The 19,485-nt window shown below is 46.2% G+C and overlaps 2 protein-coding genes, 1 long non-coding RNA gene and 1 pseudogene across 12 annotated transcripts; 2 read left to right on the forward strand and 2 right to left on the reverse strand.

Moving 5' to 3' along the window:
- Positions 1 to 806: 806 nt before the first annotated feature.
- LOC146543196 (uncharacterized) lies at positions 807 to 8,441 on the reverse strand. Its single transcript, XR_014887025.1, has 3 exons — positions 8,315 to 8,441; positions 2,861 to 6,099; positions 807 to 1,513 (listed from the first exon to the last, which is right to left on the reverse strand). It is a non-coding gene; the product is annotated as an uncharacterized LOC146543196 (long non-coding RNA).
- On the forward strand, positions 7,262 to 8,384 carry LOC100543329 (phospholipase A2-like). Its single transcript, XM_031556030.2, has 3 exons — positions 7,262 to 7,410; positions 7,849 to 7,970; positions 8,226 to 8,384. The coding sequence occupies exons 1-3, from the start codon at positions 7,304 to 7,306 to the stop codon at positions 8,348 to 8,350; spliced, it is 354 nt and encodes a 117-aa protein (XP_031411890.2). The 5' UTR covers positions 7,262 to 7,303; the 3' UTR covers positions 8,351 to 8,384.
- Positions 8,442 to 8,635: 194 nt separating the features above from the next.
- Positions 8,636 to 11,054, forward strand: LOC104913586 (uncharacterized; annotated as a pseudogene).
- On the reverse strand, positions 10,443 to 18,538 carry SIRT4 (sirtuin 4). Of its 10 annotated transcripts, none has more exons than XR_014887002.1 (6): positions 18,385 to 18,534; positions 18,214 to 18,299; positions 17,103 to 17,602; positions 15,808 to 16,102; positions 13,981 to 14,787; positions 10,443 to 11,256 (listed from the first exon to the last, which is right to left on the reverse strand). XR_014887002.1 is itself a non-coding variant. In XM_085238477.1 (5 exons), the coding sequence occupies exons 3-5, from the start codon at positions 17,594 to 17,596 to the stop codon at positions 14,635 to 14,637; spliced, it is 942 nt and encodes a 313-aa protein (XP_085094603.1). In that variant the 5' UTR covers positions 17,597 to 17,602; positions 18,109 to 18,299; positions 18,385 to 18,535; the 3' UTR covers positions 13,328 to 14,634. The 10 variants fall into 10 exon arrangements, 5 of the variants coding, with proteins under 5 accessions (XP_085094603.1, XP_010718780.1, XP_019476716.1 ...); XR_014887004.1 differs by lacking the exon at positions 10,443 to 11,256 and having other exon boundaries at positions 13,328 to 14,118; positions 14,552 to 14,787; positions 18,385 to 18,535; XR_014887003.1 differs by lacking the exon at positions 10,443 to 11,256 and having other exon boundaries at positions 13,328 to 14,136; positions 14,552 to 14,787; positions 18,385 to 18,535.
- Between the last annotated feature and the right edge of the window lie 947 nt (positions 18,539 to 19,485).

A 19,485-nucleotide genomic window follows, 5' to 3' on the forward strand; every position in this document is an offset into this window, starting at 1 on the left:
CCTGTGTTCTCAGCATTCTTTTCTTCCTCTGTTATCTTATTCCACATCTTCTGTTCTGATTATTCTGTCTTGAATTTTCACATTTCCCCCTTTTTTTGTTTATTAGCAAACTATTAACATGCTACATAATAATGGCACTAATCATATTAATAATATAATCGTGCTTATACATGGCATCCTGATTGCCTGACTTGGAGCTTTTTCCTTCATTTTGTAACAGCATTGTTGTATGCATTTAGGTTATCATAACTCGATCAAGGCTTCAATTGACAACATGCTGAATGCAAGAAAAGAGACGAGGCAAGCACAGCATAATGGCAAGAAATGCTGTTAGAAATGCTTAAGAAAGAATGAACACGTTTGCCCATTGCCCAAATTCCTACAACCTGGAAAACAGAGGGTTCCACTCTGTGCATACCTGTAACTGATTACAGAAGATCTTCAACTTTTGTATACTTTGATGTATTTTTGAATGATCACTAAGATTCATACAACACATGCTTTTAAAATCCTCACAACCATGCCCTTGGGTTAATAATAGAAAATCAATGGCCACGCAATTTCGTTAAGTTGCATGTCGGACAGAATTAACATCAGTGGGCAAGCCATCCAGAGCATCACTTCTTTCTGGCACTGCTTTCCTTAGCCAGCTAACATCCTAACTTGGTGAGTGTGTCTAAAGCCTTAGCAGTGTTGTTCCAGGGTACGTTTAGATCTGAGAGACAGGATGTCTCAGGAGCAAAGGCAAGCAAACTGCACTCAGGGCAGCACAGAGGATTATGAGTTTTATTCAACACACAGACACACACACGCAATCCCCATAAGTTACATAATCCCCATAAGTGGGAAGCAGAAACTCCCTAAGCTAGTGCTTTATTACTTACCAACCCTTGAGAGATGGTGAACCACTGGAAAGAAGAGAGAAGGAATATTCCAGTGGTGGATGCAACAGGCAGTGCCAGCAGGGCGTCCCCTGCTTCAAAGTGCACTTTTCCTCTCTCACCCACCACAGCGTCTCTCCTGCTTTTATTTTCCCCAGCATCTGCAGGTTTTTTTCCATTTGCACACCATATCTGCCTGGCCAGTGCATGATACAGAGCCCAAGTGGAACACCTGCTTGCAAAACAAGTCTTTGCAAAAAATAAGATAAACTACGAAGGCCAGCTCTCTCTACAAAACAAAACATTTGCTGCTACAGCCACAAATATCAGTTCCTTTAAAACTATTAGAATATTTTGTTCCATCTGGAATCATTCTTCAGTCAGGAGCCTTTAGGTCCCTGACATAGGTGCCAATTGAAGGGACCAGTGAAACAAAAAATTTGTTGGGTGGTATTCCAGAATTCTATTTTAGAATCACATGTTGAGTCAGAGTAAGATAGCATGCCCCTTCTTTTCGAGTGATGCACGGTCACATTTTTAAAATCCTGATTAGTGGGATGAAAGAGAGTTGATTGTTCTACAGTACAAGGTCCTCTGTTAGCTTTGCTGGGATTCCTTTCCAGGTTCTGTCTCTGCAAATTAAGAAAAGGTTAGCTGGTAGGCTAATAGCATCGTGACCGGGCGTTACTGATAACAGGGTGGTGAAATTACACCAAAAAGAGCTATTCCCACAGATTCCAGCACTGATAGCATTGAATCCTGTTCAATTCACATTTGATCCACTACTAAAATTGAGGAAGAAGCACACAGCAGCCTAGATAGTGCCTAATAATTCTAATTCTTGAGGCTGAATTGGTAACACAGAAAAATCACCCACTTTTGTCATTCCATTACCAGTGTTGTTGGTAATCCAGCCATTCTGTACCACTCATTATGGCACCTATGAGTTATCTACAATACAACAAATTGCAAAACAATAACAATAGGTAAGAAACACACAATCCCAGTCATTTTGAGAGCTAGATGCTATTTTCTGTATTGAGATGAAGCCAAATATATTGCTCTGGAACCCACCTAGGGCCAGTCTCTGTGGAAACACAAGCATGTCCATGACCTCAAGTTATTAATGGTAAAGGATATTCTCAATGCCCTGTGGCCATATTCTGAACATTAGCCATCAGTCGCTCCTTGAGCACTGGGGAGGCCCCAAAATGGTGGTCTACTCGAGTTGTATGATTGTGATTCAAAAAATTCAGCACAAAGCAAAAATACAACCTCTTGCGGTGCGTCTCCCATATTCCCCCTTTTATCTTTATTAAGAGTACATTTCAATGTTTGATGAGCACATTCAATGATAGCTTGTCCAGTGGGAGGATGAAGAATGCCTTTAACATGTCTAACCCCCAATTCTTGAAGGAAAATTTGAGTGGCCCTGGAACTACGTGCAAGGCCATCATCCATTTCTACTGTATGTGGGATCCTCATAGCAGCATAAGCAGATAACCAGTATTTATGGGCACTGTGATGGCATTTGCCTGTATGCACTATGGCAAGCATGTAAAAAGAATAAGTGTCTATTGTTAAATGCACATATTTTAGACGGCCAAATTCTTCAACGTGAGTGACATCCAATTGCCAGATTTGAAGAGGTGCTGTGCCATGGGGATTTGTTCCTATCTGAGGCAAAGGGGCAATTGCCTGGCAGGCAGGGCATGTTACAATAATGCCTGATCCAATGTCAGTTGGAATTGTTTTTGTAAGGCTCTCTTATTCTGATGGAAAAATGGATGGGAGAGTCACTCTTGTTGAAATAATTGAGGGGGTAGCAAAGAGGACTGTGGCTTGATCAGCTTTATGGTTGCCCTCAGTTGACAGACTACGTGTGTGATCAAAAATACAATAAATAATAAAATAAGGTAAATAAAATAAGAATACTAAAATAAGGAAGAGTACAGTGAGAGATATAACACAAAACTCACTTGAGCCATGCCCACAAGGCAGGGTTGTTAACTTAAGGAAAGATCTTTCAATCCACAGAAGGGTCCCTGTAACATACAAAGAGTCAGTTGTTATATTAAGCTTTTGTTCTGCAGAAATTTGAAAAGCTTGAGCCACTGCAGAAAGTTCTACAATTTGAGGTGATCCATCGACAATATGCACATCACGTAGCAGTCATATTCCAGAGAACCACTGCTCTATGTGTCTTGCCAGAACCATCTCGTTACAGTAACAACATCAGGTAGTGGAACACGCGAAATCAAACTTTTGTACTAAGGGACCGATCACTCAAAGTATGCAGTAACTGAACTTTTGGAGATTTGTCCAATATAATCTGCCATAGCAGCTTGTAAAGTGAGCAAATGCACAAGCATCCAATCGGAATATTTTAGCAGTGTGGATATAGATGCAATCAGGGTCAGAAACTCGCAAAGTTTGTAGACTATGTTGACTGTATTTGCATTGCAAACAACTCCACTCGTGATGGTTTTTGAAAATGTATGTGGTAAGAATATCCATTTGAGGATGATGAGAGGATCTTTCCCTGAGGTATCCCACCGACATAACAAGCTGAATGGTTGCTAAGAGTTTGATATTATTATAAAAGATACCAGGAGTGATAAACAAACACAACGACTGTATAGATGTTGCAATGATGTTACGGAGTCTAAGCATTGGAGTACTTCCAGTGTTAAGTGCTGTTTAGAGGTTAGATCTGGGTCTCTTTTGAGCAGTTGGAATAGAGGGTGTAGCTCTTGAGTAGTAATTCCCAAAAGTGATGGTTTCTAATAATTTCTGTAGATCATTTAATATCTGCACATGGGGTACTATTTTGAGGGCTTGTGGCTGAATGGTATGAGAGGTAATTTGAGTAACCCTTGCAGTCCTTGAGGCCCAGGAGCAGCACCTCCTCCATGAGGGTAGGCCATGGAGGCAACTTTGGGTCCAGTATGGCAGTGCAGGCTGATTTGCATAATACATCACAGGAAAGGCTTGCAACGTATCAGTATCACCCTGTGATAACATCTCTTTTGCATTGCTCTAAAGCACCGTAGTAAGCTATACAAGTGACAAAATTTTTCCTTCCCATCCCCTCCAAACTATCATCAGGAGGGAAAAGCTCTGGTTTGTCCTCCAGATCTACTGGACCAGGATCAAAAGGATCTTCTGGTTCTGGTCCATCCTTGTCTTTAACCAAGTGACAAAGTGGAGGCAGAGGCAGTGCGGAGGGCAATGGGGAATGGTTGGGAGAGTTTGTCTTTTCTTTTTGGATTTGTTTGAGCGTTTCTGATGTTTAATGCCAAACAGGGAATGCTTAGCAGCAGTCTTGTCTGCAGTAGTGGTAATGTCCCAGAGTTTTGTGTCCATTTTGTCCCAAACCATCCTGTCAAAGGAACAGTGTTTGGAAAGTGCGGCATTTCTTCTTACCCAATCAAGAAAAATAACTGAAGCTGAGGTAGATACAGGTAGATTCTGAGACTTTAAAATTCTCTGTAATACTTCATGGTTTACTTGTTGCTCCTTCACGTTAGTCATTTCTCCATGGTTCTGACTGCTCAACTTTTGTCCTGCAGATCCTACAGATGACTGGTGCACAAAATAATCCTCCAGTGGTTCAGTCAGGCAATGCTGCTGGATGGGACTCGATCAGCCTTGGCTTGATTTTTGCCCCACGGGGGCACCATTGGCAGTGTCTGAAGGCATGGATCTGAGATGTGAACAATCCAAATAATATACTGCAGGTTCTAACATCCCTGTTATAGATTTCCAAGATTCTTCTTGTAACTTTCCCACCCCCACTTACATGTCAGCAAAACATTCCACACTGGCTCCCTTGCTCTATCCTTACCTGTGCATGCAGGTGCTTATCCAACCAGAGCCATGAGTTGCTCCTAGCCATGTGCTTTGCCTCCAGTCACGGCAGTTATTAAGCAGCAATCACACATCTCACTCGACTCTAGTTTTTGTCTCCTGGAAGTGTCCTTTGTAGTCAGCATTCTTTTTTTCATCTGTTATCTTATTCTACAGTTTCTGCTCTGAATATTCTATCTTGAATTCCCACATTCTCATGCTGAGTGATCCCCCTGTTTAAATCCCAGATATGATAGTATTTTTGGTTTGTGACTTAGCAAGGCCAATTTATTTGAGGTTCTCTTGGCAACATCCATAAAAAATCACACTGAGAAATAGGGAAGAAGGAACCACACAGTCCTGAGGATCATCAATAAATGAACAGAGAAATAAAATATTTAAAAAGAGTAAAGGTGGCCAAAGTAGCAAAGGAGAAAGAGAACACTTAGATATTGAAGGGAAAGTCAGCAGCTTGATCTGTGTCAAAAGATCAAGATGTTTTTTTCCCAAGTAAGCTGAAGCACTGGCTCCTTTACATCAGCCTGTAATGTTTGCTCAGTGTGCTCACTGTGAGGACATAGGAATCTTGAGCCTGTAACTCAGCACCTGTTTGACTTAGTTAATCTGTGAGTGGGGAATCCTAGAGACTCAGAGAGCTTGTGAGAGATGGTGCTGGTTCCGACTGTTCAGTAGCATGTCCAGCTTACGGAGGCATCTTATGGGCCTGTCAACACTGGATCCTGTGTGCACCGTGACACTTTCAGCCACTCCAAAGAGGAAGATGTTGTCACCATCACATACAAAAAGATGCAATTGAACTTGCTGAAGGGTGCTAACTCTAAGTTTCCTGAATAAGTGCTCTTGTATTTCAGATTGCTGTGGAAAGATGAGCTTTGCCTCTTCCCTTGCTGTTAAAACAGAAGGCTTGCTGCATACTGTAGAAATAAATACAGGCTTTTACTCTAAGGGGAACATCTCAAGTATGTAACAATTCAAAACCCATAGTCTTGACCGTGTTAGGGCCTCTGAGGTCTGATAACAAGCAAAGTATTTTGGACTCGCTCCTGGCTGACTCCAGAGGCTTTTACTTACCTTTTTTTTTTTCTTATTTTTAAATCTAAAGTCAAGGTTCCCAACTCACCTCATGCTTTCGGATAGAGAACCACAGTGCCTACTGGGTGCAACTTTGGTGATGGAGAAACTGCTGTCTGAGCTACTGAAGTGTGCTGCGTGCATGGAAACTCCTTCTAAGGACAGTTCATTTCCAGCATATCTCCCCTGAGGTCAGGTACAAACAGTCACCAGTTCTTGTTTAAGCCAAGCCATGTGGCCTTGCCAGGAGGATGGGTACCGTGCCACCTGCTTGTACCTGAAATTAAATTATCTTTAGTTATTTTTATTCGCGATGTTATCATTCACCTGGAATGGGTGTGAGATGGTTTCAGCAGTTACTGGAGGAAGTTGGCCAAATCTGCACAGCCAAGATGGAAAACAGGGAAATGACTGCATCTCATATACTCAGTTAAAATCTCTGGTTTCAAACTCCCATGGCTTTGTTGCATTCACACCTGCTTTTGTTGCTGTGGTTGTTTGTTATGAAAATATTCCCCAAAAATTTCAGAGGCTTTCCAGGTTTGCTCCTGGTTCTTGCCTAGGAGAACCTCTGAGAATCTTCAGATTTGGAAGAGACCTTTAAAGGCTGTCTGGTCCCACTTCTGTACAACGAATGGAGACACCCACAGCTCCGTCAGTGCGCAGAGCCCCGTTCCCTGACCTTGGGTGTCCGCAGGTACAGGGGGACCACCACCTCTCTGGGCAACCTGTGGCTGTGCCTTACCACCCTCACGGTAAACAACAACTTCCTTCTATCCAGTCATATCTCCTCTCCTTTCTCCTATATAGTTTCCAAGTAAAGAACAGATTCGGTTTTTTCAGTTCAACTCATGCCAGATGATGATTTAGGATGAATTAACAACTTCTTCCTAAATCAGGCCAGGTGAATCTGTGGAGAGGTATGGGATTAGTGTAAGAGGGATACTACATGAAGAGCATGTCACCACTAGAAGGGTGGATATTAGTGTGCCAGCAATTTCCAAAGTAAATACCACACCTCTGTATATTTCAGCAGAGAATCCTTCAAAATATGCTTACCTTTCAGACTGGCTCTTAATACTAGCATTAAAAAAAATTAGTAGGAAAACCTAGAATGCAACTATTTGCCCTGCTGGCTTCCACTGGCCTTCAGCACCTTGAGCCACAACCTCTTGCCTGAAGCTCTGATAGGAGAAATCTGTTAGATAATATAAACACTGGTGTGTGCACCTCACTTCCATTTCAAGGTGAGCTCGCAGTATAAAGAGCTGCGTTTCCTCCAACAGCAATCTCATCGTCAGATCCCACAAGAATGAAGACTCTTGGTGTGCTGTTCTTGCTGTCGGGTGCGTAGGCAGCGCGTGCCCCGCTCAGCACCCCCGGCCTGCTGCCTGCACACCTAACGCTAACCTCTGTGCTTCTCCTCAGTGGTGGCTGCCATCGCTGCCATCTCACCTCGTGCGTTATGGGAGTTCCGCAGCATGATCAAATGCACCATCCCAGACAGCCACCCTCTCCTTGAGTTTAATGACTACGGCTGCTTCTGCGGCTACGGAGGCAGTGGGACACCTGTGGATGAACTGGACAGGTTTGTACGACTCTGCTGTTATAAATCACTTTCTGCACTTCTGTTTTTGTGGATCTGCATGTCTGCTTCTCCTCAGCCCTGTCTGCAGACAGGTGCTCCGTGGGCATCAGACTTTGATGGGGGACACAGGGTAAATGCTGCCTTTTGCTGTCCTGAGAGCTGCTGCAGTAAGCACACACATAGCAGGCACCTCAGGGAGCGTGGGCTGGCAGGGAGGAGTTGGACTTGATGGTCCTTGTGGTCAGGATACTCTATGGAGTGAGGCCCTTCAAGGTCCTTTGAGCTCTCAGCTATCGCTGAATATTTGGAGGGTTTGTTGGTTTTTGTGTTCAGTGCCTTGTCAAAGTCTATTGACAAATAGGCACACACTTACACAGCCTACAAGTCAGCTGAGTTTGCTTTTCAATACCTTCTGACCTTTTCCTCCGTGTTTCCCAGGTGCTGTCAAACACACGATCAATGCTACACCAAGGCAAAGTCGGTGTGTGCTGCTTCCAACGATACCCCCTACACGAAGACATACAAGTACACCTGCGAGAACAAGGCGATCACGTGTAGCAGTACGTCCTGCCCCGAGTCCCTGCCCTGCTCCGTGTCACTGTGCCTTCCCTGTCTGGAAAGCGTGGGGCTGCGTGGCCTTGGGTGCGGGAGGGATGTGCAGTGGGAGGCCCTGCCAGGAGTAGTGCCACAGTGATGCTGCCTGCACGGTGTGCAGAACAGCGGGAACACTGTCCTGGGGAGCACTGCAGCTCTCGAGTCGGGCAACGCGCGGCAGGGCTCCGCGCAGAGCTCTGACCGCCCACCCTCCCCTCCAGGCTCCAACAACGAGTGCGAGATGCTCGTCTGTAACTGCGACCGCACAGCCGCCATGTGCTTCGCCAAGGCACCGTATAACAGCGCTCACCTCCACCTGGACAAGAAGAAATACTGCAGCAGTTAAATGCGGCGCGGCTGCCGCCAATAAAACCCTCGCACCACGCGCCTCCACCCGTCCGTGCTGCGCCGCGGCCCCGAGACAGGGAGGGAGGGAAGGAGACAGGGGGCGGGTTGAGGCGAAGCCCCGCCCCTTCCACCACCCGCGTCCTTTGATTGGCCCCGAGCGGCGGCGGGGGCGGGGTCAGGAGGAGGCGCGGGCGGCGAGCGCGTGGCGTTGTATCCCGGCCCTCGGCAGGGTGCGGAAGGCGGGCGGCGGCGCTGCGCCAGTCGGCCTCGCCGCTCCTCGTGACGCTGCGCATCCCTCGGGGCGCCGCCGTGTGCGGGGCTGAGGCGTCCGTTGGCCGCCGTCCGCTCCGGGCGGCCCGTGTCCGGGCCGGGTTGCGGGGCTGAGGCGGTGTTAGCGGGGCCGGGTGGGGCTGTGAAGCCTTCTGAGGGTCGTCTCACCTACAGCAGTCTGTGCCTGCTAGAGCTGCTCTCAAAGATGGGACGGAACCCGAGGATCTGTGAGGGCTCTGCGAAAGCAGGAGCAGAAGGAGAAGGAAGGCGCGGGCATGGTGCTGTGCGGGGGGCTGGGGCTCTGAGGGGGTTGGAATGGTCGCGAGGTGGGTTAGTGGATCACGTTCTTCTTAAAGAAAATAAAACGAAACTTGAGTGCGTGCGTCTCGCATGCAGCTGCTCCGTGTCAGGGCAGGCAGTCCTCGTTCTGTGGCAGTGTTCGTTTCCTATTTCCCTCAGCTGTGCACATCTGTGAGTCTTCTGGAAGCGCTGAGCTCTGGGTCTTCCTCAGAAATGTGGAGGATCCCGGATGTATTTCTTTACACTCATTTGGTGGTGCAGAAGACATTAGATTTGAATGGTTCCCTCCACCTTCCCCCACCCCAACAAGCCCTCGGGTAGGTAATCTTGTCACATAGTGTCTACTGCCAAACCCCAGGCAATGGCAGGGATGGGGAAGTGCTGGAGGGACGGTGGATTTGTGTTACTGAAGTAAAATCTCAGCGTCCTCCTCTTCTTTATTGTTTTCTAAGCCAAGATTTGTTGGACCCTGCAGGAAGAGTTGAATTACTCCAACCATGTGGACATTGCAGCCTTAAAGGTGAAGATATGCCAGCTGAGACAACGCATACAGAAAGTAAACAACTATGCTCAGGGTAATGACTGTTTCACTTTCTGTCTGCAGACCTATACTACACATTTCCACTTTTATTCTTCCACTCAGGCTCAACTTTTCCTCTTACAGTGCTTAGTAGTGAAGGAGGGGAAAAAAAAATACAGACCGTGGTAACGAGGCACTTTTTGTTAGTTAGGGAAGGGAGAGGACTGGGGTCTGCACACTAACCTGCAGGAAACATCTGTATTTGGAACAGTGGTTTTAAAGCCCAGCTGGCTGAGCTCTACCTTCCACCTTCCTGAAGCAAGTTTGTTCCTGATCTTTCAGGAAAGATCTGTAAGAGTATAGCAATACTATTTACCTGCTGTCTCATTCACGCTTTTTCTCAGTAGTTCTCAGAATGCCTTGCAAAAAAGTACAGGTCACGGTATTGCACCTATTACATCGCTCGGGTCCAGCACTCCAGCCTGCTTGTCTGGAGTGTGCAAGCATCACTGTCTATGCTGTGATGTCCTCTGATTCAAACTGCTTTTTTCTTCTTTCCCTCCTCTTCTATTTTTAACCTTTATAATTGTTTCCTGCTTGGCCAGTTGTCAGTGTGAGTATGAATTCCTCATTGTCCATCTGTGTCCTCTGCATGGTTTCCTGTATCTGTCGGGACTTGGGTGCACAGGTGACAGACCATTCAGCTGTGCTGCCCCCAATGGGGAATCCTCCACTTAAAAAATCTTGCAGAAACAATACGATCAGAGGAGAAGGATTAATGGTCTGCTTTCTGTTGTTATTCAAAAAATATCTGCCTCTTTTCTCTCTCTCTTTTTTTCTTTTTTTTTTAAGATCCACCTGAATAAATCAAAGCTATCCTGCAGCCCATGTTCCAGAATTTCTGCCCTTTAAAAAGAAAGCTTCAGCCAGAAGAAATCTGGCATCTGAAAGGTATTTTCACAGTGTATGTTGGTGATGAAAATGACCACACCAGTCAGACTGAAGAGGTAAAGTCCTCTATTGTACATTTATTGTTTCACCTGTATAATTTTTTCTGTAATCTAAAGACACAGCTGTTCAGGTGAAGTTAATTTAGATCTTGAAACCTCTGCACTGAGACACTGTAAGGGATTCTGGGTGATATGATAAGAAATGCTGATTTCAGGCACTTGGCTGAGACCCTCTTCATTCCTTTCTTACTAATACCAATTGTCCTCTCAGGGTTGCTGCTGTTTATCTGGTACCCCAGGACAGGATATGTGAGAAGGCTCCATCTGTCCCTTCCAAGCCATATAAGTTTTGAGTGAATAGACCAAAAAAAGCAGTCAGTTGGCTCTGCTTTGAAATGTCTGTTTTTTCTCTGTACAGGTATGAAGAATAGGAAGGGACAACATCCAAGACTGTTGTGTGGGAAGAGGTTCACTCTAGAAGGTGGATTTTGCCCCTTTTGCTCCAAGGCTCCAGAACCTCCCAAGTTCACAAGGCCAGAATCTTTGGTCGTTTCCAAGAAATCACAAATAAGCAGTTTGTTGGTAGGAGCAGTCTGATTGTAAGGCAGGATCCTTCGGGCCATCTGCAGTCTGTGCTGCCTTCACTGGAGCACTGTTTGTGAAATGCCTCAGGCTGCAGGACTCTGTTACCGAGTTTGCTCTGAGGGTTTGCACAGAACTGAAGACAAGGATTGCTAAATAGGAAGCAGCTTTTATTTGCTTTGGGTAACTCTACCCCCTTTCAGAGGAGGGACAGAAGGATCTGTTCTAAGCTACTCACAGCTCCTTTAGCCAAACCTCAGGAACTTGTCCTAGTAGGAAAAGCTGTAAGAAAAAGGGGAAGAGTACATTGTTTTCAGGCTATTGATTTCAGGCTAATTTTATTGGGGGGAAAAAAAGTATATATCGTTGTCAAATGTGTGCTTTTGCTAACCACAGATGAACAGAGCTGCCACTTCAAGTCCAGATAAGAAATGTTTGTGTAGCGGCCTAACAGCGATGACCCAGAAAAGGTAGGAGAAGGTTCAGTTGTGGTGGATGGTCAAGGCTGGTTTTGAGCAGACAAGGCATTATTTCCTCCCTGGTAAAGGGGGAAGAAATCACTGCCAAGGCTCTGTAACATGCCTTTCCCGTTAGTTTCAGCCAGTGGATGATTTGTGTTCTTTGTACTGAGCCCTGGAGGTTTCTGTAACTCCCTTCAGAATGGTAACTACATCAGTAAGCTGTGAAGCAGGCTTCTCGAGATTGGTCTTTGCTAGCTACCTGCAGTGACAGCTTTTGGTAGCTGTTATCTCTCTGCATCGCATCTTCCCTCACAAAAACAGTCCCAAAGAAGTGACAGGGGAAGGTGTTGGTCGATGTTAAAGCAGGTATGGCTTTTGGTTTAGAACTTCAGGCTTTCTGTGGCGTTTCTCAGATGGGCAAACCCGATGGTGTGTAGGTCAGTTTTAATAGTGCTGGATCAGCTTGGCACCAAAAACAGGACAATTTTGTCTCAGCCTCATATACTTGTTTTAAATGTATGCTCATTAACATATGATAATAAACCATGCACAGGAAATTTACTGTAAATGCTCATTATCTACTTTAAGTCTCTGTCCTTAGTGACTTAAAAGTATGTAGTGTAAGCAGTGGAGGGTCAGGGTAACACAACCCACTTATCAGTGATGCTGAAGAGACACCCTGCTGCTCTTCTCCCAGATATCAACTGCTGAACTGGAAAAGAGGCACAGATAGAAGGCTGAGTTACCTGTCACATTTCGTAATGCTAAATTCTCACTAGAAACGAGGACTTTTGTTTTGGACTCCCTGGCAATGCTGCCATGCCTTCTCAGGATATTGGCATTAATGGCATTTAACCTGCAGTCTCTGTTTTTAACACACCTGTGCTGTGCAAGCTTCCAGATGATACAGAAGATGATGTGGAGAGTGAAAACCCTGCCTCCAGTTCCTCTGCCAAGGAGACTTAAATTTCTTCTTACATGGAAAACCTATGTGAATAAACATGGTGCAAGTGCCCAGAATGTTTGTAGAAACTGTGATGCCTTAGCAATGATTTCTGCAAAAGCTTTGGTTAGAAGGACAGCTGTACTGCACAAAAGGTAGATTGACATCTCTGAGCTTTTTTCACTACCAAACAGTAGATTTCTTCACGCACTGGAAATTGGGGTCTCCCTTGAATGGGAGCAGAAGTGAGTGCATCTCATGTGGCTTTTCAGTGAAATATTGTCCTCTTTGGCCCTTAGAACTGAGCCTCGAAACACGAATATCTAATTCCCCTTACTTTCTTACTTTCTGCAGGATTGATCCCCTGTATCCACTGGATTCTGTACTTGGGATGGGTTTGAAGTGACAACAAAAAAGAAACAGCTTAGATTTTGTGCTCAGATTTCCTTGCTTTGTTATTGCCCTCTTAGCAAATGACTCTGGCATCCTTGCTTCCAACAGCTTGCTAACAGTTCTCGTCAGAATATTAATATGGGGCATGTTAGGTGAAGGGTAGGACTGGGGCTTTTGAAAGACCCCCAACGTAGCCAGGAGGGGAGTGGTAGAATGATATGGGAGGTTGGATCCAAAATGTAATGTTTCAGGCTGGGCAAGATTCTATCTTTTACTCCACGTATAGTATAATTTGTCTTAAGATACCACCCTACGGATCAACAAAATGTGGCTGCCCAGCAGGGATGGATCTCCTGTTAGGAGTGTATCAAATCACGTCTATAAAAGCTTGAGATCATCCCCAGGGAAACCTACTGTACAGATTTAATTGTATCTCTTAATTCATCAGCTGTTAGTAATTACATCCTGCATTTTTGCAATGGAAAAAATGAATCTAAGCTGGCTACTGAGACTGACAATAAATCACAGGAGGGAGAGGAAATTACAATGCAAATAGTAAGAGTCATGTAAACAATTTTAATTTGCTACTTAGCTATTCATTCATTAAATAACACCTTTTAGAAATGCATTTTTGAAAAGGCAGCAGTGACACTGAAAGTAGCTCTGGTCAGATTAGCTGAAACTAAATCCTCTGGCATCTCAACAATATGCCATTTTTAAAAGGTTCACATAGTAAGCAGTTCAGCTGATCAGCTGGCAGTTAGAGCAGTGCTGACTTCCCCTCCTTGCTGATGTCAGCTCTGTAGCCTGTGCTTTCAAATAATTTATTACAAGAGCAGTATTCTTGTTCAGTTCCCTTTTGATCTATTTCTTTGGGGGGGAAATGACAACTGCAGTTCTTTTTGCCTCCTTTACCCTCTCTTCAGGCTCCATGTTTGCCCACAAATGACATGGGATCCTCCAGCTGGTACTGTGTTCCATGTCACTCTCCTGTGCTATTCTGCCTGGAGTCGGTCAAACTCCCTGTCCCCCATTCTTGACAACTATTAAAAAAAAAAGTAAAAAAAAAAAAAAAAAAAAAAAAAAAAAAAAAAGTATTTTGTTCTCAGACGTCTGAATGTCCTGTCCCAGTCTGGTCCTTTGCCAGTGAATGCAAAGAAAAGGAAATGTTTACACAGTAAGGGAAGACAAAAAAGAACTCCTTTTCACCATTCTTCTCCTTGTTAAGTGAAGATGGTTTCAGTGCAGAAAACTGTCAGGCTGACATATGTGAGACTTGCTGCCCTCTCCTGGCATCACTGGATGTGCAGGGATCTGATGGCTGCCCTTCAGACCGAAGTAATTCCCCTGTGGAGAGATTAAGTCCTGCAGGAATGGAGGGAAGCAGCTGCTTTATAGATGAAATTGAACATTTACGTTATTCACATTTCACAACAGCAGCGTTTTGATGAACCAGGTCAGTTCAACCAGGCACAGCTTTCAAATCAGCAGTGACTTGAGAAACCCTCAGGAACCCGCTCTGCTACCAAGAAAGATTGCAGCGTGCAAAGGCACCAGCAGTGATCGTGTTCTCTGAATCTGCAGATGATCCCCTGTAGCTCTGTCACTGTGACAAGTGGATTGCCCTCGTGTTTGTTCACGACTGCAGGAGGCAGTGCCACGGCCCACCTGAGCACCCCAGGAACAGGTGGGAAGATGCAGCCAGGCTTTGATGCACGTCGTCTGAATGGATTTCAGTTCAGCCCCAGCTTCTGCTGGCTATTTAAACCCACATTCTTACCTTTTAAGGTGACTGTCCCAGGAGGTACTCGCCTTGTAGAGATAATTTTAGCCCTGATAGCCACTGATGCTCAGCTCGTTGGCTCAGTGTGCAACTATCAAAGGCAGCAGCTCTCCACAGCGGGAATTCAGCTTGAGGGATGCAAAGTGATCTAACCTCGTGGGCCCAATGTTGAGGACTGCTATTGGCAGCTGCTTCTCCTTGGCTGCCAGCGCAAACCTGTAACCAGAGTACACCTGCAGGAACACCAGAAGACAGAGTTATTGGCAGCACAGCAAAGAACAGCGACAGAAAGAACTGTAGAAAGCGAAATAGATGCTGGTTGGCAGTGGGAAATGGGGCTGTATATCTATGCTGTGTTATGCAGCTGCACTTAATTCAGGTAGGGGGGTTTCTCCATTCAGAAAAGGACAACAATTTTTAACCTCTCAGCAGTGAAGGCTTTCAATTTTGGAGAAAATACATCAAAGGGAAAGTTCTTGTCTTTCATTAATTCTCTGCAGCAGTTTTTGCTACTTATCATAGGTCCTTAAACGATTCTGCTTTGGTGGTTCTCACATGGCCCAGCTTAGGTGCTACAAGAATGAACCAAAGGCATTTCAATCATTCCTGTATGAAGGATTATGAGCTTAAGAAGGGCGAGCTCAAGGAATTTATCTCCAGTATCCTGAAGCAAAGGGAAGTGCAATCAGGCCTTTGGTTTATGCCTTTCTGGAAGGCGTTAAAGTCGTTTTTCTTAATGTAATAGAACTCGTTCCTAGAAAATTGCTTATTAATTCTCCAAAAGCTTCCGCAGGTTCAACAGCAGGGTTTTCTAGACCACCTTACCTCGACTTGTAAGATAGTGGCTAATAGAGAATACACACTGTGATACAAAGTGCAGCAAGCGGAGGCTTTTCTGCTCTCTTCTTCAGAAGTTTAACTAGGAATTAGAGGTCCTAAAATCTGGTATTTCACACAGCTTCCTGTGGGGCTTAGAAAGGTTTACATGTTCAAGAAACAGTATGTGGAGTGGTGATGTTTGTAGAACTGAGGTATTTACAGCAGCATGACAGACACTGGTTGCTAGTGGAGTTGCAGGAAAGCCCAAACAGGACGACTGTGGATCCAAATCCCAACAAATAGTAATAATTACTGAGAAGCTGAAGTGGCTGTGGTGATCTGCCAGCAAGCAGCCGTCCTCAGCTATGGGACCAAGGGCTGCTGCAGATAGCAGTACAGAAAGAGGAACCTGCGTGGGAGGAAGACCTCGCTACCTGCATAGAGGATCCTGCCACCAGCATGGAGTCTGACTCTGCCAGGCGTTGGTGCACAAAATCCACCTTTTCCCGGCTCACTGTGTCTCCAAAGAACGTCACGTCAGGCTTCAGGATTCCACCACACTTCCTGCAAGCTGGGACTTGGAAATGGCGCACCTGCTCGTCTGTTAGGAAGACATCCCCATCTGGAGCCACACCAAGGGCTTCAGCTTTCCAGCTAGGGTTCAGAGCTTCAAAGTGCTCCTGAAGCGCAGAGCGTGAGGTTTGATCACCACAGGTCAGGCAGAAAACCCTGAAATGCAGAGCAAAGCCTTAAGAGAGACCTTTACATCAGCTGAAGCCCTGGAGCAGTAACTTGTTCTTTACAAGGCTGGGAAGTCTGTTTCCATTATATTTATTTACTGCGTAGTGCAGGTGAGAGCTAGATTATGTTTTTGCAGTGAAAATTTCCAGTATTTCTGTATGTAGCACAGGATAAGTTGCCTTTCACAAAGAAAGTTGCTGAACAAAGTTGAGATCGGGGCATTCCAACCTAGGTAAAATTGGCACAGGCACTAGGTAAGGTAATTATATAGGGGAGAGGAGAGTCTGGTACAGGACAGAACAAGTGTGCAGATAGTTGAAAATACTGTCCTCCTATCACCATAAAAGGTACAGAACATATCCAAAGACAATGGGTAACAGACATTGTATGGAAGCGTAACATAGCAACAGCGTTGGAAGATTGTGAGCCTGAGATGCTCAACCAATGAGTGCCAGGAGAGGCTTTACCTGCGTTGGAGCCAGGGTATAGAACAGAGTGGATTTCACTGACTAGTTGCACAATTTCTCCCTTGTCAGTAGGGGATGTGTGCCCATTACTGCAATAATGAATAAACTGCTCTTCACAGAGATCTTTGCCTGATTAGAAATTTTTGATCTTGAGCGTGTTTCTCACACAGGCCAGTGAGTTGTCTGCCTGCCTCCAGCTGTTGCTTTGCAGGGATGCTCTACACTGTGCACTCTGATCCCTACCTTGAATTCCTTCTCACAGTTAAGGCTGTGCTTTTTCATCTGGAAGTTTTGGGTGATCACAGGCAGCTTGCAGTGCTCTGCTCTGGTGTGCTGTCTGCTCTGATGTGCCTGGCCTGAGCGTTCCTGGCACTGCCTTCTCACCTTTGAACACGCCGTCTCCACTAGCACAGTGCGTTTATGTGTTGTCTCCCTTCTCAGCAGCTAACACTGCACCTACACACTGGTGACCCAGAGCAGAACAGCGATGGTCAGCCATCTTCCCTCTACCCAGAGAGTACCTGTGCGTGCAGCCGTGCAGTTCTGTCATGCGCTGGCTCCCAGCTTTGGTGTGAAGCGCATCCACGTTCTGGGTCACCAACCAGTGCAGCTTCCCCAGCTTTTCCCACTGCCTCAGCACCAGGTGGGCCGTGTTTGGCTGATGGGAGGAGAACTGTGGCCAGCCCACAAAGTTCCTCGCCCAGTAGCGCTGCCGGGCGCTGGCACTGCGGACGAACTCAGTGTGCTGGATGGGCCGCCGGTCCGACCTGGCGTAGAGCCCCACACCTTCTGAGCGGTAATCAGGGATCCCCGACTCAGTGGAGATTCCAGCTCCGGTCATTACAAACAGCTTCTTGGAGCTGGAAATAAAACGCTGCATCTCTTCTACTTCTGCGGGATGCGGGGGGAGGCAGGCCGGTACAAAAGCCAGGTTTGGGGACACGCTGGGGACAGAGCAGAGATGGTGCGGTCTGATGGCTCTGCAGCCTCCTGGGAGCTTCCTGGCAGGGAACATGTTGAGCTAAAAGCCAAGAACAGGACACGAGGCAGGTAAATGAGAGCAAAGAGCCCATTGTCTTGGAATTCTCCAGAAAATGATGCTGATGGTTCTTTGCACTTTCTTTTTTTTTTTTTATAAGAAACCCAAATTACTTTGGAAATAAGACAGCATTCCTACATTTCCACGTCCTGTTCACAGAGTAACACTGAGGAAAGCTCAGAAGGTACAGAGTTTCCTGTGAAATGGGAATTGGCTCTGAAAAGAACGCTCATCCCAATGCTCCCAGCAGCAGCTCAGCAGTGCTTAAACAGCTTCCAGTGCCCCATTCCTGTCCCTCACCATCAAAAGAGCTCTCAGAAGGAAATGTTTTGACAGGGAATGAAATGAAGCTGTGACAGCCTGACCCACAAATGGAGACAGCGAGTAGGCTGGCCCACAAAAGAGGGAAGCAGGGAAGGCTTAGAAGCAAAAATAATACGTCTGAGAGACGCTGTGGAGCACCAGAACAGCATCAGGGAAAAACTTACAGAAGAATTCTTGGGAAACGCAAGGCTGCTTTGAAAACCCGAGTGCTCAGACGTCAGCAGCACAAACCAGAAAGGCCCACGGATAGCGCTGGCGTTAGCACACACCTGAAATGCTGTGCAGGCAGAGGACAGGCAGCGTAAGGCAGCAGACAGGCCGGGAATTCAGAGCTGCGCCACCCGAGTCCTTTCTGCTGTAAGAGCGACATGGCGGGGTCACAAAGCGACATGGCTTTGACGAGAGAGCAATGGTACAGCAAATAGAGCCCAACCGCGTACCTTTCATAGCGCTGCCAGCTCCGAGAAGGGCTTCCTGCCAGCAGGGCTTTGTGGGAAACGCAGTCTGCACACAGCTCAGCCCTCAGCGCGGCGACTACAGTTCCCGTGGTTCAAAGAACAGAAGCCCAGCTTCCTGCGGGGTTACAGCCCTCGTACAGCACCGACTGCCTCGCAGCTGCCCTCTAGGAACCGTCCGGGAATAAAATAAGCTCTGATTTATGTTCAGATGGTGATAGGAGCTTTGATAAAGTGCATATAGGTGCTTGTATTAAAAAAAGCAATTTCCGCTCCCTGCTAGTGTCAGGTCCTGGCCTCAAAATGATGCACAATGGAAGACCTGAAGGCTCTCAGGGTGCACCCGCTGGCAGAGCTGCTGCTCAGCCTTGTGTATGTGTGGCACAACTGGAAAATATGGGCACACGTCAGCAAGGACGGACAAGTTGTGGAAACCTGGTCCGCTGCATTGCAGTTAACATGGCCAAGCTGGTCTGTGTGCAGCTTTCTAGGGAGGCATGGAGGATAGATACGAAGCTGCTGCAGGAGGTGGCCCAGCGAGCCACTGTGACGATGTATGAGGTTGGATATCAGGAAACACTTCTTTACAGAAAGGGCTGTTAAGCACTGCAATAGGCTCTCCAGGCAGGTGGTTGAGTCACCAGCCCTGATGTGTTTAAAAACCGTTTGGACGTGGTGCTCAGGGATGTGATTTAGCAGAGGGTTGTTAGGGTAGTTGTGGTTGGACTCGATGACCTTTATGGTCTTTTCCAAACTGAGTGATTCTACTATTCTGCGAGGCAGCAGAAAGTCAACAGAGCAGCAGTGGTGCGTGGTGAATGATACTGAAGCTTAATTGCTATTATCTTTGACGATTTTCAAATAGTGCCTGAAAAATCTTGTATGTCTTACAGTCTGCAAAGGCTGTTCTCTCCTTGTCTTGCAAGGAAGCTACTTGGTTTTCGGTGCTGGCTTTCTCCGGGCAGTGATGCTCTCTGCCCATTTGGTTATTCAGAGTTATTTGGTTATTCAGAGTTTCTGGAAAACTGGAACCCTGCTGGAACAACCCCTGTGCTGGGCTGCCTGCCTGCTGCCCCTGCCAGCACC

This window comes from Meleagris gallopavo, chromosome 17 (assembly GCF_905368555.1).
Source record: "Meleagris gallopavo chromosome 17, MGAL_WU_HG_1.1, whole genome shotgun sequence".
Lineage (NCBI taxonomy): Eukaryota > Metazoa > Chordata > Aves > Galliformes > Phasianidae > Meleagris > Meleagris gallopavo.